This window comes from Drosophila subobscura, chromosome A (genome assembly GCF_008121235.1).
Source record: "Drosophila subobscura isolate 14011-0131.10 chromosome A, UCBerk_Dsub_1.0, whole genome shotgun sequence".
Classification (NCBI taxonomy): domain Eukaryota; kingdom Metazoa; phylum Arthropoda; class Insecta; order Diptera; family Drosophilidae; genus Drosophila; species Drosophila subobscura.
The window spans coordinates 17755050-17775032 of record NC_048530.1 but is presented as its reverse complement, the minus strand read 5'-3'; the positions used below and the strand labels follow the sequence as shown (position 1 = coordinate 17775032).

The 19983-nt window shown below is 52.4% G+C and overlaps 5 protein-coding genes across 5 annotated transcripts; 3 read left to right on the top strand and 2 right to left on the bottom strand.

Moving 5' to 3' along the window:
* Nucleotides 1–293: 293 nt before the first annotated feature.
* On the top strand, nucleotides 294–6993 carry LOC117893789 (maestro heat-like repeat-containing protein family member 1). The gene is made up of 8 exons (XM_034800536.1): nucleotides 294–550; nucleotides 1246–1423; nucleotides 1503–4634; nucleotides 4689–5160; nucleotides 5225–5428; nucleotides 5489–6379; nucleotides 6437–6539; nucleotides 6596–6993. Exons 1-8 carry the CDS (start codon nucleotides 403–405, stop codon nucleotides 6736–6738), a joined length of 5271 nt encoding a protein of 1756 aa, XP_034656427.1. The 5' UTR covers nucleotides 294–402; the 3' UTR covers nucleotides 6739–6993.
* Nucleotides 6994–7293: 300 nt separating this feature from the next.
* LOC117893872 (aladin) lies at nucleotides 7294–9171 on the bottom strand. The gene is made up of 4 exons (XM_034800647.1): nucleotides 8593–9171; nucleotides 8377–8528; nucleotides 7947–8323; nucleotides 7294–7728 (listed from the first exon to the last, which is right to left on the bottom strand). The coding sequence occupies exons 1-4, from the start codon at nucleotides 9121–9123 to the stop codon at nucleotides 7388–7390; spliced, it is 1401 nt and encodes a 466-aa protein (XP_034656538.1). The 5' UTR covers nucleotides 9124–9171; the 3' UTR covers nucleotides 7294–7387.
* A 54-nt stretch (nucleotides 9172–9225) lies between these two features.
* On the top strand, nucleotides 9226–11708 carry LOC117893835 (CXXC-type zinc finger protein 1). Its single transcript, XM_034800602.1, has 4 exons — nucleotides 9226–9327; nucleotides 9386–9519; nucleotides 9593–10232; nucleotides 10301–11708. Exons 1-4 carry the CDS (start codon nucleotides 9292–9294, stop codon nucleotides 11312–11314), a joined length of 1824 nt encoding a protein of 607 aa, XP_034656493.1. The 5' UTR covers nucleotides 9226–9291; the 3' UTR covers nucleotides 11315–11708.
* Nucleotides 11709–13400: 1692 nt separating this feature from the next.
* LOC117896482 (mitogen-activated protein kinase 15) lies at nucleotides 13401–16930 on the top strand. The gene is made up of 7 exons (XM_034804825.1): nucleotides 13401–13517; nucleotides 13577–13974; nucleotides 14026–14214; nucleotides 14277–14373; nucleotides 14434–14870; nucleotides 14944–15766; nucleotides 15863–16930. The coding sequence occupies exons 1-7, from the start codon at nucleotides 13443–13445 to the stop codon at nucleotides 16928–16930; spliced, it is 3087 nt and encodes a 1028-aa protein (XP_034660716.1). The 5' UTR covers nucleotides 13401–13442.
* A 98-nt stretch (nucleotides 16931–17028) lies between these two features.
* Nucleotides 17029–19950, bottom strand: LOC117893854 (synembryn). Its single transcript, XM_034800624.1, has 2 exons — nucleotides 19749–19950; nucleotides 17029–19661 (listed from the first exon to the last, which is right to left on the bottom strand). Exons 1-2 carry the CDS (start codon nucleotides 19827–19829, stop codon nucleotides 18045–18047), a joined length of 1698 nt encoding a protein of 565 aa, XP_034656515.1. The 5' UTR covers nucleotides 19830–19950; the 3' UTR covers nucleotides 17029–18044.
* Nucleotides 19951–19983: the final 33 nt, after the last annotated feature.

Here is a 19983-nt window from a genome sequence, read left to right as displayed (position 1 = left end):
CTAAACTATTTATGTTGGTTGACCTTTTTAGTTTTAGACTTTGGAAACATTCTAAGAAAAGGAAGTCGTGAAAACCAGACAATCTTGTGAATAATTGATTGATACATCGGATAAAATTAAAGTTTTGGCGCTGGGACTCTTAACTAGCTAGTAATATCAAATAGAACATCAAAATCGAGGAATATGATTTAAGACTACGGTATATTCACGGTATATTTTGAAGATGCAATGATATATTTTGGTATATCTACGAGGCCTTGATGGTAAATTTTATATATAATTTCGCGGTCACACTGCACTCAGGATAAAGCATAAACAATTTCACGTTTCACGTTCTACGAAATCGCGTTGAATCTCGGCAAGCTGGAGAAGTGGAAGAGAACACGTAATTCCACTAAGAAGATGGACCCGCGCCACCGCAGTCCTGGTGGCGGCCCAGCAGCACCAGGCGGAGAGGGAGCCAACAAGTCGCCTGCTGGCAGTGCGGGCGCTGCTGCGGGTGCAACGGCTGCATCGTCGCCCCCAGTTGATAAGTCAACGATTCTGGAAGGTAATTCGCGATAAACAAAGTGTTGTGAGAATCTCCAGCATGACACACACTTGTGAGCTGGGCACTGGGCGTTTTTTCCTGTTGCTATTGCTCTTTCCACTGTGCCTTGGATTGAATGTTGATTTGGTTGATGGGGGGGTGTACAGTACCCGTACCCCACCCTACCCCTTTGTCCAGGGCTATAAATACAACTACGCAGTATCTGGGGCGCCAGGACAGCTCAGGACAAACAAACACACACGCACAGGCACAGGTGGACTACTTTTGGTGTTTATTTTTAGGGGTGTACAACCAGCAGTGCTGCAGGGGGGGTGGGGGAGAAAATAACTGTGTTATCTGCGTGGATAGGTATGTGTGTGCGTGTGTGTGCCCAACCGACCTGTTGACTGCCTGCCCCACCCCCTCTGCCTTGCTCTGATGAAATTGGAGCAGTGGAAGCCATAGAGAAGCATCTCCATAACCTTTGGAGCCAACAACAACAACATTATTTCACAATAACACCCACAAAATGTATTCGTATTCCGCTGCTGCTGCTGTGATTCACTCGAGCGAGTGCATGTGTGTACATGTGTACGTGCATGTGTGTTTGTGTGCGTGGAACACACGACTTTGAACCAAATAGAATTCCCCGTTGCCCTTTTTCTCTCTTTCTTTGTATCTAAACATATTCTGTCTCTTTCCCGCCCGGATCGCAGGTGTGCTTCACAATATATTCGATGGACTGACGGACAAAGACGAGCAGGTGCGTGGCGCCATGCAGCAGGCGATAGTCAAGATATTGGAAACGCATCCGGAGCGTGCCACCGACATCCTCAGCGAGTATCGCGCAGCTCATCCAAAGATGAACGACCACACAGTCTCAATGCTCTTGGAGTGAGTAGAGTAATCCTGCCTTACGCCTGCAGATCCATGCAATAATCCAATCCCAATTTGTATCCCCCCCTTGCTGCAGCTGTGTGCGAAACGTGGTGGTGACGGATATCCCACTGCCGCGTGCGGCAAGCCAGAAGCTGATTGCCTTGGCCCTGCAGGAGCTGACACGGAGTGCGGATCATGTGCCGCTCATTCAGAATCCCGCCCAGCGCATTCTGGTGGCCATTGGCAGGAGCGGACACGAGGGCTGCTCCCTCGTAATGGAGGCCTTGCAGGCCCAGACCGGCGGCCCTGAGGGTGTGCCGCACTTTATGCTCATGCAGTGCCTGGGCCTGTTGGCCACAGAGAATCCGGCCGGCGTGGTGCCACACATCAAAACGATTCTGTCGCGCTGTCTGCCGCATCTGGGCGGCATCAGGCAGGATCACATTAAGCAGGCGCATGCCTATGCCATTGGCCGCTTCAGCGAGGCCGTGCTCGAGGAGGAGCAGCAGACCAAGGCAGGGGATGACCAACAGATGGCCATTAGCTGCTCCACAGAGATAAGCGTCGCCTACGATGTGCTCTTCAATCAGTGGCTGCACTCGCGGGAGCCCAAAGTGTGCGTTGAGATCCTCCAGGCGCTGTCCAGCATGTACCCGCTGCTGCCACGGGATCGCATTCAGGACCAGGCAGCCCGTCTGGTCCCGCAGATCTTGGCCCTGTACAGGCGCAGCGTGGACCGCAATGCGGTGACACAGTTCCTGTGCTCGGTGCTCAAGACGAACCTCTCGCTGCACGCCCAGGTGCTGGACGGGATTGTAGATCCACTCGTCTCGCATCTGTTTGATCTGGTGTGCGTCTATCCCGACTACGAGAAGCCGCAGACGGTGAAGGGACACTACGAGGTGCTGCGCTGCTTCCATCTGCTGGCTGGCCATCCCGCATACGCGGCCAAGATCATGGACACGCTGCTCATCCATCTGCGGAACAACAGCGAGCGTGAGCGGATCAAGTCGCTGCTCATTCTCACCCACTTCCTGAACACCTGCGCCGGGCACATAGAGAGCCGCCTGCCAGCCACCATCGAGTGCCTCAAGCAGCTCATTCTCAGCGAGCGCAGCGTCAAGATGAAGCTCACACTCCTCAAGACGATCGTCGCCTTGGCCCAGAAGTCACACATCCGGGACAAGGAGTTCGTGTGGTTCGTGGTGCGGCACAGCTGCCGCTACGGCAAGCTCAACCAGGAGCACGGCACCGCCGAGGAGCACGCCAATCTGGCGCTCAGCTGCGAGAACACACTCTTCATGCTGGCCTCCACGGTGGGCACCCTCGACGAGCTGCTGAAGCGCGAGCTGCTCAACTATCTCGTCCTGCTGGACTACACCGACATCTGCGGCAACCTGGCCAAGTGTCTGGCCAGCCTCTTTGCCAAGTCGCCACACATCGAGTACGACATTGCCGCCGACGAGCTGCCACCTGCCGCCGAAGCAGCTGCAACGGAAGGGGCTCCGGCTCCCACTTCCACTTCGGGAGCGACAGCAGCCGCTGGCGACGATCGATCGGTGGTGAAGCGAGGAAAAGTGATGGTGCCGGGCGCAGAGTCAATATATGCCCGGTGCCTGGCGCTGCTGGGCAACCAGCAGTGCATCAAGCGCTGCTCGAATATCCTCAGCTTTCTGCGCTACTATCATCCGCAGCTGAACCCAGCGCTGGACAAGCTGTGGGAGCGCCGCATACCGGACCTGCTGCTGCACATCAACAAGGAGAGCGCGTACCGCCAGCAGCTGCACGACTTTGTGCTGGAGACGAACGAGTTCCTGACCGGCCTCGATGAGCAGTTTGCCCAGCGGCTGGCCAACAAGCTCGCGGATCAGATGTATCTCTATCCCATGACGCTGCCGCACTCCGAGTGGCAGCTGCCGGACGTGAGTGCCGAGCGGGGCATGCTGCTGCAGGCGGTGGCCCTCACCCTGCTGCAAGTGACGGACGTGGCGTGCATCCACACGAAGATCGATCTGATTGTGACCACCGCCAGGCAGGAGCGTCTCGACAAGCACGTGAAGCATGCCGACTATGAGCGCAGGATAGAGCCTTGTGCGCGCGCTCTTGGCTATATATCGCGCCAGCATTTGGGACATTTGATCAAGAAGCTGTCGGAGCTGGCCCAGGTGGGTGGCCGCAAGCATTCCACGGGCTTCTTCAGCAATCTGCACTTCATCAAGGACACGCACAAGGAGCTGGAGAACTACAAGAGCAATCTGCTGGTGGTGAAGGCCTTCGGCCGCATCATGGACGAGGCCGATCCGCTGCAGTCGCTGCAGCATCTCGACGACGACACCATGCTCAGCTTCCTCATGCAGCAGCTGGCCGTGCACAAGGATCAGACCATCATGTCGGCCATCCTCCAGACGCTGCTCAGCATCTGCAATCAGTTGATCGTCACCAAGGAGCAGCTGCCGGCCCCGCTCAAGTATCGCAAGCAGATCATGGAGACGGTCTTCAGCATACCCATCGAGGCGCCCTTCCACGACCTGCCCCTGCTGCCCACCATCCTCAAGCTGGGCACGGACTTCATACGCATAGGCGGTCCCGACACCGAGGAGTGCGTGGACGGTGGCGTCATATTCGAGATTGCCTGCAAGAACTTCTTCAGCTGTGCCCAGCAGCTCAAGATGAAGTTCGACTCGCAGGAGGAGGACGAGCGCAACAGTTTCCTTGCGAAGCATCTGAACGAATCGCTGCCGCAGCTGAACTCCCTCGTGCGCGCCATCGTCGAGCTGGACGCCTCGCCGGCCACGCTGGATCTCATCATTGGCATCCTCGAGAGCTGGACACGCGACAGAAACTCGGAGGTGCGCATCTGTGCCAGTCACGTCTTCAACAACACACTCGACGTCTACATCAAGTCGATGCGGATCGGCTGCGAGGCGCCCTCGAAGTTCAACCAGACGGGCCAGATGCTGGGCAAGATTGTGCCCCGCTGCATCGACTCGAATGGTACGGTGCGGCAGGTGTCGGTGGAGATACTGCAGAAGACGCTGGAGATCGCCTGCATCTACGAGACGCTGACCATAGCCAGCATCGACAGCAGCGCCGACTGGCTGAAGGAGATCGAGTCCATCAAGGAGCACATCATCACGGACGAGCCGAAGCAGATCTACGACCTGGCCGGCGACATAGCCAAGGTCATAGCCCAGCGCATCTCCAGCTTCCAGTATCTGCAGTTCTGGTGAGTCCAATCCAAATCCCAGTCGCTGCTGTTTGCTCACTCTCGATCCCATAGCAAGACGCTGCTGCTGTCACTGAGGGACCCAGAGCAGAGCTCCACCATCGGGGCCAGCGTTGTGTTGAAGTTTTTCATACAGCAGAAGGGCTCCGAGCTCTTTCACGCCATTCCCGATCTCGTCAAGGACAGCCTGGTGGCCCTGCAACTGTGCGAGGTGCCGCGCGCCAAGTCGGGCGTGCTCAAGGCTCTGGTGGCGCTCACAAAGCATCATCCCAAGCTGGTCTGCGCGGAGATGCTCAGCCAGCCGCTGCCCTACGACGCCCACATGGTGGAGTACTGGCATCTGGTGTGCAGCGATGCCGAACTCACGGGCCTCATGCTGGACAATTTCCTGCAGCTGCTCAGCGGCGCTAGCCTGCAGGAGGGAACGCAGGAATCGACGCTGGAGCGACAGCGTTTGGCCAGCGTTCAGCCATTTGCCATATTCTGTGCCCTGCACGAGATGCTGCCCTGCAAGGACATCAAAGGGGTGAGTGGCAGGACAGTCAGAGGAGCCAGCCTTTATTTCATCCTTGCCTTTACTTCCCTTGCAGCAACTGGAGCTGCGGTTCGCGGATATGTTCAGCATGCTGCTGACCTCGCTGAGCAGCTACACCAACGTGGCAGCACCGAATCAGCCGCCGGCCAGCACCAGCAGCCCCGGCCAGGCGCAGACGAGCAAGTCAAAGTTCGGCTTTGTGCCCAACAAGGAACTCATCAAGCTGAATCCCTGCCAGATAGCCCTGGAGACGTTCCAGGTACGTGTCTGGAATCTCTTTTTTGTGGTAATTTAAAGGCAAAACTTTCCTTTGGCTTAGGCTTTTCTCACCAATCTGGAGATGGAACAGATCGCCAATGTGCTGACCGTGAACAATCTGGCGAGCAGCGCGGACTGGCATAGCTACATCGAGCTGCTGACACCCATGGCTGTGGGCTTGGGCCATCAGCTGCAGCTGGGCAGTCCACAGATGCGACAGCTGGTGAATTCGTTGAGCAAATATGTGGCCTCGCCCCACGATGGGCAGCGTGTGGCTGCTGTTGGGCTCTTCTCGCGCCTGGTGCCACTGAAGCCGGGCGGTGAGCTGGCCGGTTGTGTCATGATGCACCTGGGTGCAGCGTTGAGCGATCCGAATGCGGTGGTGCGCGGTTTGAGCATCCAGGGAATGGGCTTTGTGGGCCAGTTGGGGGAGCACGAAGCACCGAGGTACGAGGAGGCAGCCATTGCTGCACTGCTAAAGGGCGTGGACGATCCCGTGGGCGATTGTCTGATCAACATACCGCTGGAGAGCATGCGTGGTCTGTCGAGCATCCTGAAGGCGCTGCCCAACAGCCGTGTGGAGTCCTTCCATGTCTCGTTGGCCATACGCATCCGTCCGTTCTTCGGCAACTACTCACTGGAGATGCGCGAGGCGGCGATCATACTGTTCGGCGATCTGTGCGAGGGCAAGCGCGACGATGGCAGCGTCTCGCCCAGCAGCTCATCCATGGAGGCGCTGCGAGAGCAGCTGATCGCCAATCTGTTTCCACTGCTGCTGCATCTCAGCGAGAGCGAAGCGGCCATAGTCAGTGCCTGTCGTGGCACCCTACAGCGTGTCTGTCGCCTCCTGAACGCCCCCCAGGTCATGGAGATGGCCCAGCAGCAATTGGGCGAGGAAAATGGCCATCAACTCAGCTACAGCAGCTTCGTCGTGGATTTTGTTAAATTGATTGTGAGTGGAATGCCCTTTCGTTGCTCTTTCTTTTTCTAAATCTCTTGTGTTGCGCAGGCTCTGGAGCTGACTGAACACATTCAAGACTTCATCGACTCGTGCATGCCCAAGCTGCGCAGTCAGTGGCCAGAGGTGCGCGGAAGCGCTGCCATTGTGATTGGTAAGTGGAGGCAGACCGCAGACCCTCATGACCCCAGTAACAACATTCTCCTGCAGGCATTCTTCACAATTTTCTGAGCGAACGCAATGTCCAAACGGAGGCGGTGGCCAGCAAGATGTCTGTGCTGCTCAAGGACGAGCAGGCGGCTGTGCGCATACGGGCGGCCACTGCCCTGGGCTACTTCTTCGGCGACATCTAGAGGGACCAAAACTGGTTATTTATTGTGCCACTCGCGCATGTGGATATAAAATTGATATTTATATGTGTATCCATTGAATGTTTATATTATGAATTAGTATTTCTCAAGTGTGATCCCGACTGCGCCACAAATTCCCGGCGTAGCCTCAATAATTGTTTATGTTGTTTCCGACTTGCAACCCATTATGTTTTATAATTATGTGTACATGTTATGTTATTCAATCGAAAATCACGTTATATAATTGCTATATATTACATAAATATATAAACCTACAATATATGCCATATACGAGTGTGTATATAATCAATGTTCATGTGCAAGTTGCAACTACCAAGATCGTTCGACTGTGTGGGATCACTCGACCGACGCGGCCACCCTTGGCCAGCCAAGCAGGGAACGTTGTGCGTCATAGCTGACCAGAGATTTGAGCGCCACTCAGGCAACATCTTTGTGTCCAGTTCAATGAAGCGGTGTGCGATAGAACACAGATTGAAGGGAGGCAGAGATATGTATGTACATGCATTGCCCGACCATTGATTCAAGTTGCATTCCCACTTGTTTTATCTTTTCAGACTTTATTCACTAACAAAGAAATGCAAAACTTAAGAGTAGACACCAACCCATCCCAATGCCCTCGCTTTGTTCACAATCAATCAAAGGCATAGTATTGAATGCGTCCAGAGGACCACGCAATGGTTAGCACAGTTTGGTCGTCGTCGTTGTACAGCGGCTGGAAGCAAACGAAACTGGGATACTCTGCCGCCGTCTCGCCACTGAGGTAAAAGGCAGCCGAAATTTGCAGATCGTATTTGGTGATGAAGGTGCGAAAGATGGAAATGTGATTGGTGGACTTGAAGGTGATCACCACATAGTTGCCGCGCGGATCCCAGGCCAGCTGCTGCACTGGTCCACCGATTAGCGATTTATTCTCGTCTGTGCTGCAAGCATTTAGATCCGCTATGGGCAGCACCTCCTTCTCGTCCTTGGTCGCTAGAGGGGGGAAAAGTTGATTTAGATATAATTTTCGAAGTGATTTTGCAGCATTGTTGGCAGCATTATACAGGCGGTCTGGAAGCTTAAGCAGCCGCCAACCTGTTGCTAACTTATTTACTCTTGGGCAGCCGCTGTTGGTCACAATCTGTCCATGACTCTGGGACAAACCATTGGACCAGGCTGCCCTTAATTTTATTGCATTTTCATTAACTTACATTTCAGCATAGTTTGCCGGACAAACTGCAGACGATAGAGGATCGGCTCGGTTGTGCTGACAAAGAGCAGAAAGCGTCCGCAGGGCGACCAGCAGGCAGATTGGACATGTCCGACGTTGCCCACCGTCCAGCGCTCTGTAGACCAATGGTTGTGGCAATTCCACACACGAAATACTCGATCAACGGTGCCAGCAAAGAGCCAATCGTTGCCCGGCGACCACTTGAGCAGGGACCCAGGTGGGCCCAGGCGCTTGAGCGCCTCCATTCGTGCACTGTCCGGCTGCCAGATGATGATCGAGCGATCACCAATGGAAGCGGTGGCCAATAGATTTCCCTCCTTGTTCCACTGCATAGAGGTGATGGGTAGGTTGGCAGGACTGCAAAACAAATTAATTAATCAAAATCAATGCTGATTGAATTATGCACTTACTGCTTAAAGGTCTGGCTGGGCGCATTGGTACGTCCCAGAATCATGGTGTTGTCCACTACCCAGAAGCAGAGACCCTGACGGCAGCCAATCACAATTTCCGTGGCACTCAGGGGACGCCAGGCCATGCACGTTATTTGTGTCTGCGTTGCGCTCTACGGTGGATTAGATTAAAAGTTTACGGTTGAGAGTTTCGCATGTGAAGCGACTGGCATTTACCTTCAGGACGGTGGTCGCTGCATTTGTGTTCTTGGTGTAGATGCGGACCACATCGTCGATGCCAGCTACGGCCAGCTTGAAGATGTGACAGTTCCATGCCATGAAGCGCACATCGCTGTCGGTCCAGTCCCTGGTCTCCACAAACTCGGCAATGCGATCTGCACTCACATCTTGTGCGTGCGGAAACACTTTTAGCTTGAGCGTCGTGGCGATGCCCAGCAGCTGGGATATGTAGTCACCGGTTCGGCCTAGCCATGGAGCCTGTTCGCGGGTCGTTTCACTGCGTGTCTCGGCCAGCGACTCCCAGAAGCCACCTTCAAAGAAGGTGCGTATGATGCGTTTCAGCACACCTTCATTTACCGGCACAAAACCCTGACCGCCGTAGAAACGCTGCGCCGATGAATTGTGTAGCTCGCTCTTCAGATGTATCCTGGGGTAGCTGCTTAGTTCAGTAGTATAATTGGGACGGAACGACGGATCCGCTAGGGCGGAAAACGGCGGGCATTGTTTCAAATTGCTTAGTCCTGCCATTTACTTTCAATATTAAATGCACGCCAACCAAAATAATAAAAGTGCGGCAAAACTAAACGATGCATCGCACTATTCCAAGCTATCGATACCATTCATGGTGTCATCGATGATTGTTTTGCAGCCCTGGTGTTGTGAAATTAGAGTTGGAAAGTAGTTAATTTTTCAGTCATGTCAGAAAAGAAGGATAAGAAATACAAGAAAAGCGTAAGAAAAATAAATTGAATGTATAAACAGTAAATAACAAGCCATTCCGCACCTGCAGCGGGAGGAAATCCGCAGGGAAATTGCCCGTGAGTTCGATTTGCCCGAACGCAAATCCAAGATAGCCACAATACTGAAGCAGGAGGACCAGGCATACTGCATATGTCGCACCTCCGACTGCTCCCGGTTCATGATGTAGGTTGAATGACAGTTGCATGCAATACCCAAGAAAGATTTGGTAAATTGAGAATCTTTTTCCAATCTGCAGCGGCTGCGATGGCTGTGAGGAATGGTACCACGGCGACTGCATTGGCATCACGGAGAAGGAGGCCAAACACATCAAGCAATACTTCTGCTGTCGCTGCAAGCAGGATAACCCAGAACTGCAGACAATATTCCGACTGGTGGCCACCGAGCGGGCAGCCGCTTCCAACGCCGCCTCCACCAGCGGCTCCCACACACACGGAGCGGGTCCGCCCCCATTGCCTGCCGCTCCACCTGCCGCATCCCAGCCCAAACGAAAGCACAGCAATGCCAAAGAGCCCAAGGCAGGAAAGCGTTGCGGCACTTGTGAAGGATGTCGGCGCCCCAATTGCAATCAATGCAATGCCTGCCGAATTCGGGTGGGACACAAGCCACGCTGCATCTATCGCACATGTGTCGCCCAGGCGGCCGCCGGGTCCGAGCCGCAGGCATCCGGGCCCTCAAGGAAACGCGAAAAGGCCTCGGCCAAGGATCGCAAGACAAAGGTCGGGAATCGTGTGGCCAGTCCCGAAGTGTTCCTCAATCCCGAGCTAGAGGGAACGCGTCAGTGCCACGGCCCAGGCTGCTGCTGCCAGGCACGTCCCCAGAGCAAGTACTGCAGCGACAAGTGCGGCTTTAATCTGGCGACCAGCCGCATATTCCAGGTACTCATACCCATCATCACTCCTGTCCTGACACAGAATCAACTTTTATCCATAATTTTCATTGACAGGTACTGCCGCAGCGTCTGCAGGAATGGAACCTAACGCCCTGCCGTGCAGCAGAGGATAATCGCACGCTGCTTGAGACCATCCGGGATAAGCAATCGATGGTCCGCTTCGCTCTCGCCGAGCTCGAGAAGCGCTCCGACGAACTCAACATGGTGGTGGAGCGGGCCAAGCACAGTGTCATTGAAAAACAGACCGCGAACGACAACGGGGACGTGGAGGATGAGCAGAGCATGTACTGCATCACCTGCGGCCACGAAATCCACTCGCGCACCGCCATCAAACACATGGAAAAGTGCTTCAACAAATACGAATCTCAGGCCAGCTTTGGCAGCATTTTCCAGACCCGCATGGAGGGCAACAACATGTTCTGCGACTTTTACAATCCGGCCAGCAAGACCTACTGCAAGCGACTGCGCGTCCTGTGCCCCGAGCACAGCAAGGACCCGAAAGTGAATGACACCGATGTCTGCGGCGCTCCACTCGTCGTCAATGTCTTCGAGCCCACCGGACAGTTCTGTCGTGCACCGAAGAAGAGCTGCTTCAAGCACTATGCCTGGGAGAAGATCCGGCGGGCCGAGATCGATCTGGAGCGCGTCCGGCAGTGGCTCAAAATGGACGATCTGATGGAGCAGGAGCGCGGCTATCGGCAGCAGCTCAGCTCTCGTGCCAATCTGCTTGGCCTCATGCTACACTCCACCTACAACCATGAGGTAATTGACGAGATGGTCCGCAAGCAGAACGAGCAACTGGCCGAGTTCGAGAAGCAGCAGCAACAGCAGCAGCGTCGTCAGCAGCAGCATCATCAGAAGGAGAAGCACCACAAGCACCAAGAGCACCAGGCACAGACACAAACACAGCCAAAGCAGCTGCCAGCACAATCCCAAAATCCTCAGCGACAGCCACTGCAACAACAGCAGCGACAGCAGCAGCAGCAGCAACAGCAGCAGCAACAGCAACAATTACAAACGGAGCAAAGAGCAAAGGCTGCAACCATCTACCAGCAAGGTAGATGCTAGAGATTCCCATTCAGCAACTTAAGTTCACTTTTCCTTCACCATCACCCTGGGCAACTACACATTCGACACTTGCCGCCGGCTTTTGGCTCTGGATGGAGATTATTTTCTTTCTCTGGAGTGGAAGAAGCATAAACCGCCCAGAGGTTGCTATGCGTCCGGACAAGGGCCCGCCCATGTTTGTTATTGAAAACTAAGCATCAAAATATGCTTTTATTGATAGCAACAACCATGTGTAGTACCATAACAACCATGGGTTGGCACACTTCAAAATATCATTCACGCCACGCGGCTCTTTCTAGGCTCTTTATATTTTTTGTAATTGTTTTATAAATTTTTAGACTACATTTTTGTTAGATCGTGGGCATCATCCATGTGTTAATTCCTCAACCAAGAAATAAATTGTGAATTGATTAATCTTACCCAAAATTTGTAATTACCAAGCAAAACCAATGCCATTGTGCATATGTTGAGTGAGCTGCAGGGTAAATGATTATATCCCGCTCCTGCGGGACAACCGCCTTGGGCTGGGCAACCAATGGAAACGAAGGGAAAGTAAAAGCACCGAAAACTATTGAATCCAGGGAGGCCGTGCGAGAGTCGTATACGGACATGGCTTGAGTATCCATTTGAAAATGTTCGACAAGAAAAACAGTAGCAGCAGTAGGCTTGGAGTTTGCTGGGAGCTGGGACTGAGAAATTTGACGTTTGGAGCAAATACAATTCGGAATTCAACTACTTCACACACTGAACGGGACACACAAAAATATATTCACCATTTTCTGTAGTCAATTCAATTATATATTTTTTATTGGTAAATTTGAAGCCCCACGTGCAAGCCACAGCCTGCAGGCGATTCGCGACATCGACTGTATCAAGAAACGAATTATATTTTATATTCCAAGACAACTGCTACTGAGAAATTGAAAGATGCGTTTGGCCCGCAAGTGAATCCAAAAGTCAATCAAGCCGATTGCCCGCGTGCGCTGTCTGAAGAGCAAAAGCCAGCGAGGGGAGAGAGTGAGTTCAGGGCAAAGATAGTCCCCTCTAGGATCCCCAAATTGTGTTTTGTTTTCATTTTCATTTTATCTTGTATTACTATTTTTTGCAAAGAGCGACACAAAAACATCGGTGAGTAGAATTCGATATCAATTTCATGATTTTTTTAGACATTTCTGCTGCTGCCCGTGCATGTCCCGTGCCATCTGCCTGCCCGTTAAGCAAATTCATTTTCCAAAGAGTCTGTATAAGGAGTTGCCTTTAAACTACTTGTAAATATTTACATATGTAAATACTCGCATGACATGCTCGAGGGCACTTGAGCGTCCGTCTGTCCGTCTGCCCATTGGAGTCATTGCTAGGACAATTCCGGCGTTCGCTTTCCCTGATCGATCCAACAATAATTCAGTTTCAATCAAAATTGTTTCACGAAGATGTATTAGTTTTTCCCATTTTGCCCACTTACATTTCTTTTTTTGTTGGTCTTTCTTTATTCTTTTGTGGGGTATGACCTACCAAGGGGATACCCTACCATGAGTTTTGTCAGTTCCTGAAAGAAAGTTTAAGAATAATTTTAGCATTAAAAGTGGCACCAATATGGACATATTATAGATGCTAGTTGCTATTTAAGTTGGAAAAAAGATATAGGAAGGGAGATATATGTACATACCCTATGCTAAGGGGTATTCCAAGGGATATTCTTCATATCTGAAGCCTCTACTCATATGCAGCTCTAATGGCAACGATCTGCAAGTGTGTCAAAAGCTTCGACAACCGTATCCATACCATTCCTTCTTCTAGAGCTTCGTTTTCATACATATAAAAATGTATTTATGTATGTAAATATGTATGTACATGCATACATATATGTAGATGTACTTGACTCAAATGCCGTGTGCATATGAGAGAGACATCCATGACAAACACGCGAACCGCCTCCTTTGGTCTAGGGCCGATTCCCCTCCCGTAGCCACTTGGGAACTACTCAAAGTCACAGCAACAATTGAGAGCAGCAGCAGGAGACCAAATGGAACTGCTATAGAGTTAACCAACCAACAAACCAATTGATTTGTGGGTCTGGGCTTTCCAGGAGCAGCAGCAGCAGCAGCAACATTCGTGAGCATTGGGTCCAATGGCAACCAAAACGGAGGTTTTATCCAACTATGAACTGGATACAAGCGTGACGGAAATCTTCGATGTGCGAAAGGTAAGATCTAACGTAAATTCCACAGACTTATCCTCTAATTCTCCACCCTCCCGTGGCAGGCATTGGGCAAGGGCGCCTATGGCATTGTGTGGAGAGCCGTTGACAAGCGGAAAAAGGATACAGTGGCGCTGAAGAAGATCTTCGATGCATTTCGAGACACAACCGATGCTCAGCGCACCTATCGGGAGGTTGTCTTCCTGCGCGCCTTTCGCCACCATCCGAATATCATTCGCCTCTTGGGTATCTACAGGGCCACCAACGATATGGACTTTTATTTGGTGTTTGAGCACATGGAGAGCGATTTGCATTTTGTCATCAGGAAGGGCGACATTCTGAAGGATATCCATCGGCAGTTTGTCATGTATCAGCTGGTGAATGCCATGAAGTATGTGCACTCGGGCAATGTCATCCACAGAGACCTGAAGCCCAGCAACATACTAATTGACAGCAAGTGCAGGTGAGTCGGATCGAGGGATAACAATCGAATTCTAAGACTTTTCCTTTTCAGACTAAAGGTTGGGGACTTTGGATTGGCTCGCACGATTGTGGCAAAGCCCAGCAGCAGCAACAGCAACAGCAACATCGGCGACGGTGACGCCAATGGCAACCAGGAGACAACCGAGAATGACGGCGTGATGTCGGACTACGTCGCCACGCGCTGGTATCGTGCCCCCGAGATACTCGTGGGCTGTCGCAAGTACAACAAAACCTCAAAGAATTCCACAAGTAAAACCTCAGCTTAATGTTTACTTCTTGCAGGTACACCAAGGCCGTGGATATGTGGAGTCTGGGCTGTGTCCTGGGCGAGATGATAACCCAGCAGGCGATCTTTCAAGGCACCAGCACCCTCAATCAGGTTCGACTCGACTCTTAGTGTTTCCAGGCACCTTTTCTACTTTTTCCTTTGCCAAAATAGATGGAGAGAATATTGTCTGCCCTGCCGAATGTGACACAGCGCGAGATCGACAACATTGGCACGAGATTCGGGACATCGCTGCTCAGCAGAACGATTCGCCGCGATTACCAACACTCGCTGAATGCCATGTTTCGGGGCAGTAGCTCCAATGAAATTGACTTTGCCACCTCCCTGCTGATGCTCGATCCGAAGGATCGGTTGTCGGCCAACAAGGCGCTGAAGCATCCATTTGTCAGCTCCTTCCGTTGCCCCTCGGCAGAGTTGGAAATGCGTTTGAATGTGAAGCCGCCGCTGCGCGATGATTTCCGCTTTGAGTTGAACGACTATCGCAACGGCCTGTACTCGATGATATCGACGGAGTTGACAACCTCACATCGCGGCAGCCGTTCCCATCATTCCAGTGCTAGACGCGATCTGCCCATCGGTGTGCGCATCAGGTGAGTGCGAAACGCTTCCAAAGACAAGCCTCCACTTGCACTTGCTGCATGCCTACTGTTTCCCTCCTCCCAGTTCCGAGACCACTCTGCGAAAGAAGATTGAACTGGAGCCAAATGCACTCGCGCTTAACAGTATGGATCCCCCGCTGCAGAAGCATTCCCACTCCCACACCCAAGAGAAGATTCAGACGCAGGTACATGCGCTGGACCACAAGCACAATCCTCAGCATTGTGGAAGTAAGCGGCAGCCCCGCTCACCGCCAACCCTACCCATCCCGAAATCAGAAGGAGTGCGAACCTCGCACAAGGGCCATCGAACGCATTCGCGTGTAACGCCAAAACTCGAGTGGGGCGAACGTCCAGTGGCGGTAACGACGCCACGAATGGCAGCACAGGCACAGTTAAAGGAAAGAATCGAAGCGCACGCTCGAGCCTTTCTCGAGGGACGCAACGCGGGCAACAAGAAGACGCAAGGCATCGAGCTGGGTCCAAGTCAAACTGACTGGGTGGACAAGTTGAATCCCACAATCATCCCTGAAACTCTGGAGGCAAAAAAGGCTCGGGCCAAGGAGCGTAGCGCCAAGCAAAAGGCCAAAGCGGAGGCCAGAGCGGTGGCCAAAGCGGAGGCCAGAGCGGTGGCCAAAGCGGAGGCCAAAGCGGAGGCCCAAGCGCAGGCCAGAGCGGAGGCCAAAGCGGTGGCCAAAGCGGAGGCCAAAGCGGAGGCCAAAGTGGAGGCCAAAGCGGAGCCGAAAATAGTTCCAGCGATTGCCACGCAGGAGTCCATCATCCAGAAGGAATCGAAGAGCGTTAAGGAACCAGTGCAGAACCAGAACCAGATACAGAAGAAAATGATGGAGCGTGAGGAAGTGTTGCTGGATGCAAACAGTCGCTCGGAGGCCAAAGCGGTGGTCAATGCGGTGGCCAAAGCGAAGGCCAAGGCGCAGGCCAAAGCGAAGGCCAAAGCGGAGGCCAAAGCGGAGGCCAAAGCGGAGGCCAAAGCGGAGCCGAAAATAGTGCCAGCCATTTCCACGCAGGAACCCATCATCCAGAAGGAATCGCAACGCGTAGAGGAACCGGTGCAGAAGCAGAACCAAATACAGTGGAAAGTGATGAAGCGTGAGGAAGAGTTGCAGGATGCAAACAGTCGCTCGGAGGCCAAAGCGAAGGCCAAAGCGGAGCCGAAAAGAGTGCCAGCCATTGCCACGCAAGAGCCCATCATCCAGAAGGAATCGCAACGCGTAGAGGAACCGGTGCAGAATCAGAACCAGCACCCGGACCAGAAGAAAGTGACGAAGCGTGAGGAAGAGTTGCTGGATGCAAACAGTCGCTCGGACGTGACACAGCCCAGAGCTCAGAAAAGCCTGCTGCTGCAGGCATTGCTGCGGCAGAAGCAGCGCCGAATGGCATCGCAGTCCGTCGAACTGGATGCCAGAGTGCACGCGAATCTGGACACGCTCCAGGCCCAGCGGCAGAAGATGCAAAAGAAGATTATCAAGTATGCGGCCGATACCGGACTGACGTTCATCACGGACACTTCCAAGCGCAACGCCTGGGATGACTCTGACGACTCGTCGTCGACAAGTTCCCATTCGTCAGACTCTGAGCATTATTTTATGCGACAACCACGCAAATCCTTGGTGCCAAAGCCGCAATTTAAATGCCATCTTTACACAAAGCAGCATGGAAATCGTATTATGGATCTCCACGAATCAACGGCCACGTCCAACACGCTCAAGAAGCAGCAACAGCAGCAGCAGCATTCGGATGATGTCTTTGATGAATCGGAAAGAAAACCACAGGTGGACAATGCGAAAGATTTAATGGTGGAGAAGTACCGGAAGAGCCATGGCAAATCGTTCAACGAACTGGACAACACTAGAACTACACCTGGCAAACAGCAAACAGACCTGAAAGTGGACACAACAGCGGCGCTGTTTTCGACCCAAAACAAACTCAAGGAGCCGCGTCGAAGGAAGAACATTTCCGGTGCCTACTGCCAGCCACTGCAACAGCGACACGACATCCAGGAGGTGGCTCGGATCAATGCCAATCACGACTAAATGTTCAATTACCAGTTGTTGTTTTCTGTTTTGAGTTATATATTTTCTATTTATAAATGCAAATTGTTCGATCGACGACAATAATTTAACACATTTGATTCTTGTTATAAGAGCGATTAAATTGGCAGATTTCGCAGCCTATCGAGCATCTATCTGCATATTTGTGTATAGTATTTATTGATATCTTCTATCGCTATAGCAAATTGAACACAATAAAGCTCTATATAGGATTTGGTTAATGCATAAACGAGTACAAAGAGACCACGTCCACGACACGTGACTGTGAGACTACCAAGTAGATAGTTTCTCCTCTTTCTAGAGTCTTTTCGTAATGTCTGCTTTGAAGATTTAAATTTAAAAGTGTGTAAACATAATGCAGAAGGGTTTAGGCTTTGGCCAACAACTTGTATCTCTGCTGAGACTAACAAAAAATGTACTTGGAATCATTCGTTTACAAGAGCCATTAGCTGATTTCCTGTTTTAAGTTTACCTCACTCGCGTCCATCATAGATAGACTTAGTAATTACTTTAGTTAGTTGCTAGTATTATAGTTACGTACAGCACGCACGAGATGTATGTTAGAGCGCTGCTGCGAAATACGTATATGTAGATCTGATTAAACATAAGCTCTTCCTCCATGTGTTCAATGTAAATTCAAAGCCAAATTGGGGCTGCAACTCGCACACGAACTTCATGCACTTAGATCGTAAATGTATAATTAGAATTAGGATTTATATAAATACACATGCACTTAAGTAAGTATTACAAGGATTAGTCAAATTTGTCTATAGATCAATTTGTGGATCTGTTTTTTGCATTTTTGTATGCATATAAAAGATTGTAGTTTTTGGTTTTTCTATTTTTTGTTAATTTGCCTTTCTATTTTTTGTTTGCGAGGCCCCCATCTACCCCCGTTCCCGGACCCTAGCTGGAAGACCCCAACGATTGTTTTGCATTTTGGTTTTTTTTCGATTCAAGCGAACGATGGAAGGTGCTGTGGAGGAGTCGGTCCCAAGTGGCTCTGCGAGTCTGCATTGGAACCAATTCCGCGCATATAGCAGGCAGCAAGCAGCAGGTGCAGTTTGTTTTTGGGTCGCTTGTAGACTGCTGCTGCTTAGGATTTGCGCTTCTGCTCCAGCTGCTGCTGCGGCAGTTCCTCCTGGAGCTGCAGAATGTGCTCCAGCGGCTGCGGCTTGCCATCCTTGTCAATGAGAGCGGGCTTGACGATGCCACCCTGGCGGAGCTGCTCGATGAGATTGACCAGCTGCAGTGCTTCGCTCTCCTTCTGCTCGTCGGTCATGTCATCGAGCGGATTGTGCCTGGATTTGGGCTCCACACAGCCGAGCACAGGATTAATGCCCTGCTGCTGCTTCTTGTATTCCTCGGTGTCACTGTCCTCGCTGTCCGAGGAGTAGTCGGTGCCCTCTACGCGACGGCAGTCGAGGATCCCACGCTTGGCAAACAGCCCAGCCGCATTGCCATATCCCGTGTACTTGATCATCCGACCAACGTCCTCTTTGCAGAGGACAAACAGCAGCTCAGCGGCGAGGTCGCGCAGTATCATGGCGGGCAGCGTGAGGAAGCGGCAGAGGTGATTGCGCAGCTCCTGGCCAATCTCCGGACGCTGGGTGACATCGCGCAGTGGCGGCAGAATCTCCTGCCTCAGATAGTGGCGCATCACGCGATCGCTGCGGGAGCACTTCACGAGAACGGTCAGCACCGGCGAGAGCAGCTCATGGGAACTGGCCTCGGCCTCCTGCTGAGCCAATGCCTGCCGCAGATAGTTAAGGAGCACGGACAAGCAGCGCACATTGCGCTTCTCGAAGCAGAGATCACAGCATTTGGGCGCCTTTGCCGCACCCGCACCATCACCCGCCACCGACTTGGGTTGCTCCTCGGCATTGCTGCACTTGAGGGTCAGCTCGATGAGGCAGCTGCTGGAGATGTTGGTCAGCAGATTGATGGCATGCGTGACCACCGAGCGCTCCTTGTCGGTGGCCATTTTGCCAAAACGAAGCAGAAGCTCCCGCAGCACGCCGGTCAGATGCAAGCTCTGGATTTCGTATTCGTTGGGACTCTTGTCCGGGGCACTGGTCACATTGAACATCACCTTGAGCAGCTCGCAGATGATGTTGAGCTGCTCCTCGCTGCAGCTGGGCTCGGCCAGCTTGTCGTCCAGCCATTTGGTCATGTAGGTGAGGCCGTTGAGATCGATTTGGAGGCGCGTGCGTGCCGCTGGCTCCAGAGCTGTCAGCAGAAACAGCAACTTCATGTCGTAGTACTCGAGGGCGCAGGGATGACGCATCGAGGAGGCCACCCGCTTAAGGATGGCGTCCAGGCAGTGTTGGCGCAGGCACTGACGACGACAGTCCGCACTCTGGTACACCAAATTGCACAAGCACTTCAGGGCTTCGGCTATAATGTCCGACTGCGCCGTGCTGGGCTGCTCCTGCTGCTGGCCCTCCTCCTGCTGCTTGAGCTCGTCGGGGGTGGCTGGCAGCTTGAGGGCGCTGGCCTCGACGCGGGCCAGCCTGAGCAGCTGGCTGACCTCATGCTCGATGTAGTTGGTTTGCAGACTAAACTCGTCGCGGGTCAAAATCCTCACCGTGTTGAGGCACTGGGTGTGCAGGTGACCCAGCTGCGCGTCATCCAAGATGCCGAAGATGGCCAGCCACAGCTCATGCCACTGGTTGTCCGAGTGGAAGCTGTCAAAGACCAGGAGATCCGCGTGCTGCACAGTACATACGAAGTTTGTTTGATTTTACCATGGAATGAATGGAACAGATGAGCATGGGCCACCATATTGTTGGTATCCTACCTTTTTGTTGAACTCATTCAGTATGCCTGGGATGTGGTCAGCTTCCCTGCCCTCTAGCCGTTTCAGATGCTCCGCGTCCATGCTACCTACTCCGCTTTGTGCGTTTTCAATTAACGCTAATTGGATTTTAAGCAAATTTCAATTCTATGACAAATGAGAGACAGAGAGGGAGAGTATAAAAAACAGAGAGGAATATGGCCGGGAGAGAGCGCAGAGTTGCCAGCATTAGATATCG

Bases quoted from the DNA above. Each gene is read 5' to 3' on its own strand.
- LOC117893854 (XM_034800624.1), bottom strand. From the start codon at position 19,829: ATGGACGCGGAGCATCTGAAACGGCTAGAGGGCAGGGAAGCTGACCAC. The intron at 19,662-19,748 runs GTAGGATACCAA...TGTACTGTGCAG, and splicing joins TGAATGAGTTCAACAAAAAG to CACGCGGATCTCCTGGTCTT.
- LOC117893872 (XM_034800647.1), bottom strand. From the start codon at position 9,123: ATGGCAGGACTAAGCAATTTGAAACAATGCCCGCCGTTTTCCGCCCTA. The intron at 8,324-8,376 runs GTAAGTGCATAA...TTTGTTTTGCAG, and splicing joins CCCAGCCAGACCTTTAAGCA to TCCTGCCAACCTACCCATCA. The intron at 7,729-7,946 runs GTAAGTTAATGA...TCCCCCCTCTAG, and splicing joins CCGGCAAACTATGCTGAAAT to CGACCAAGGACGAGAAGGAG.
- LOC117896482 (XM_034804825.1), top strand. From the start codon at position 13,443: ATGGCAACCAAAACGGAGGTTTTATCCAACTATGAACTGGATACAAGC. The intron at 14,871-14,943 runs GTGAGTGCGAAA...CCCTCCTCCCAG, and splicing joins CCCATCGGTGTGCGCATCAG to TTCCGAGACCACTCTGCGAA. The intron at 15,767-15,862 runs GCCAAAGCGGTG...GCCAAAGCGGAG, and splicing joins ATGCAAACAGTCGCTCGGAG to GCCAAAGCGGAGCCGAAAAT.
- LOC117893835 (XM_034800602.1), top strand. From the start codon at position 9,292: ATGTCAGAAAAGAAGGATAAGAAATACAAGAAAAGC. The intron at 9,328-9,385 runs GTAAGAAAAATA...CCGCACCTGCAG, and splicing joins ATAAGAAATACAAGAAAAGC to CGGGAGGAAATCCGCAGGGA. The intron at 10,233-10,300 runs GTACTCATACCC...TTTCATTGACAG, and splicing joins CGACCAGCCGCATATTCCAG to GTACTGCCGCAGCGTCTGCA.
- LOC117893789 (XM_034800536.1), top strand. From the start codon at position 403: ATGGACCCGCGCCACCGCAGTCCTGGTGGCGGCCCAGCAGCACCAGGC. The intron at 551-1,245 runs GTAATTCGCGAT...CCCGGATCGCAG, and splicing joins TAAGTCAACGATTCTGGAAG to GTGTGCTTCACAATATATTC. The intron at 6,380-6,436 runs GTGAGTGGAATG...TGTGTTGCGCAG, and splicing joins TGGATTTTGTTAAATTGATT to GCTCTGGAGCTGACTGAACA.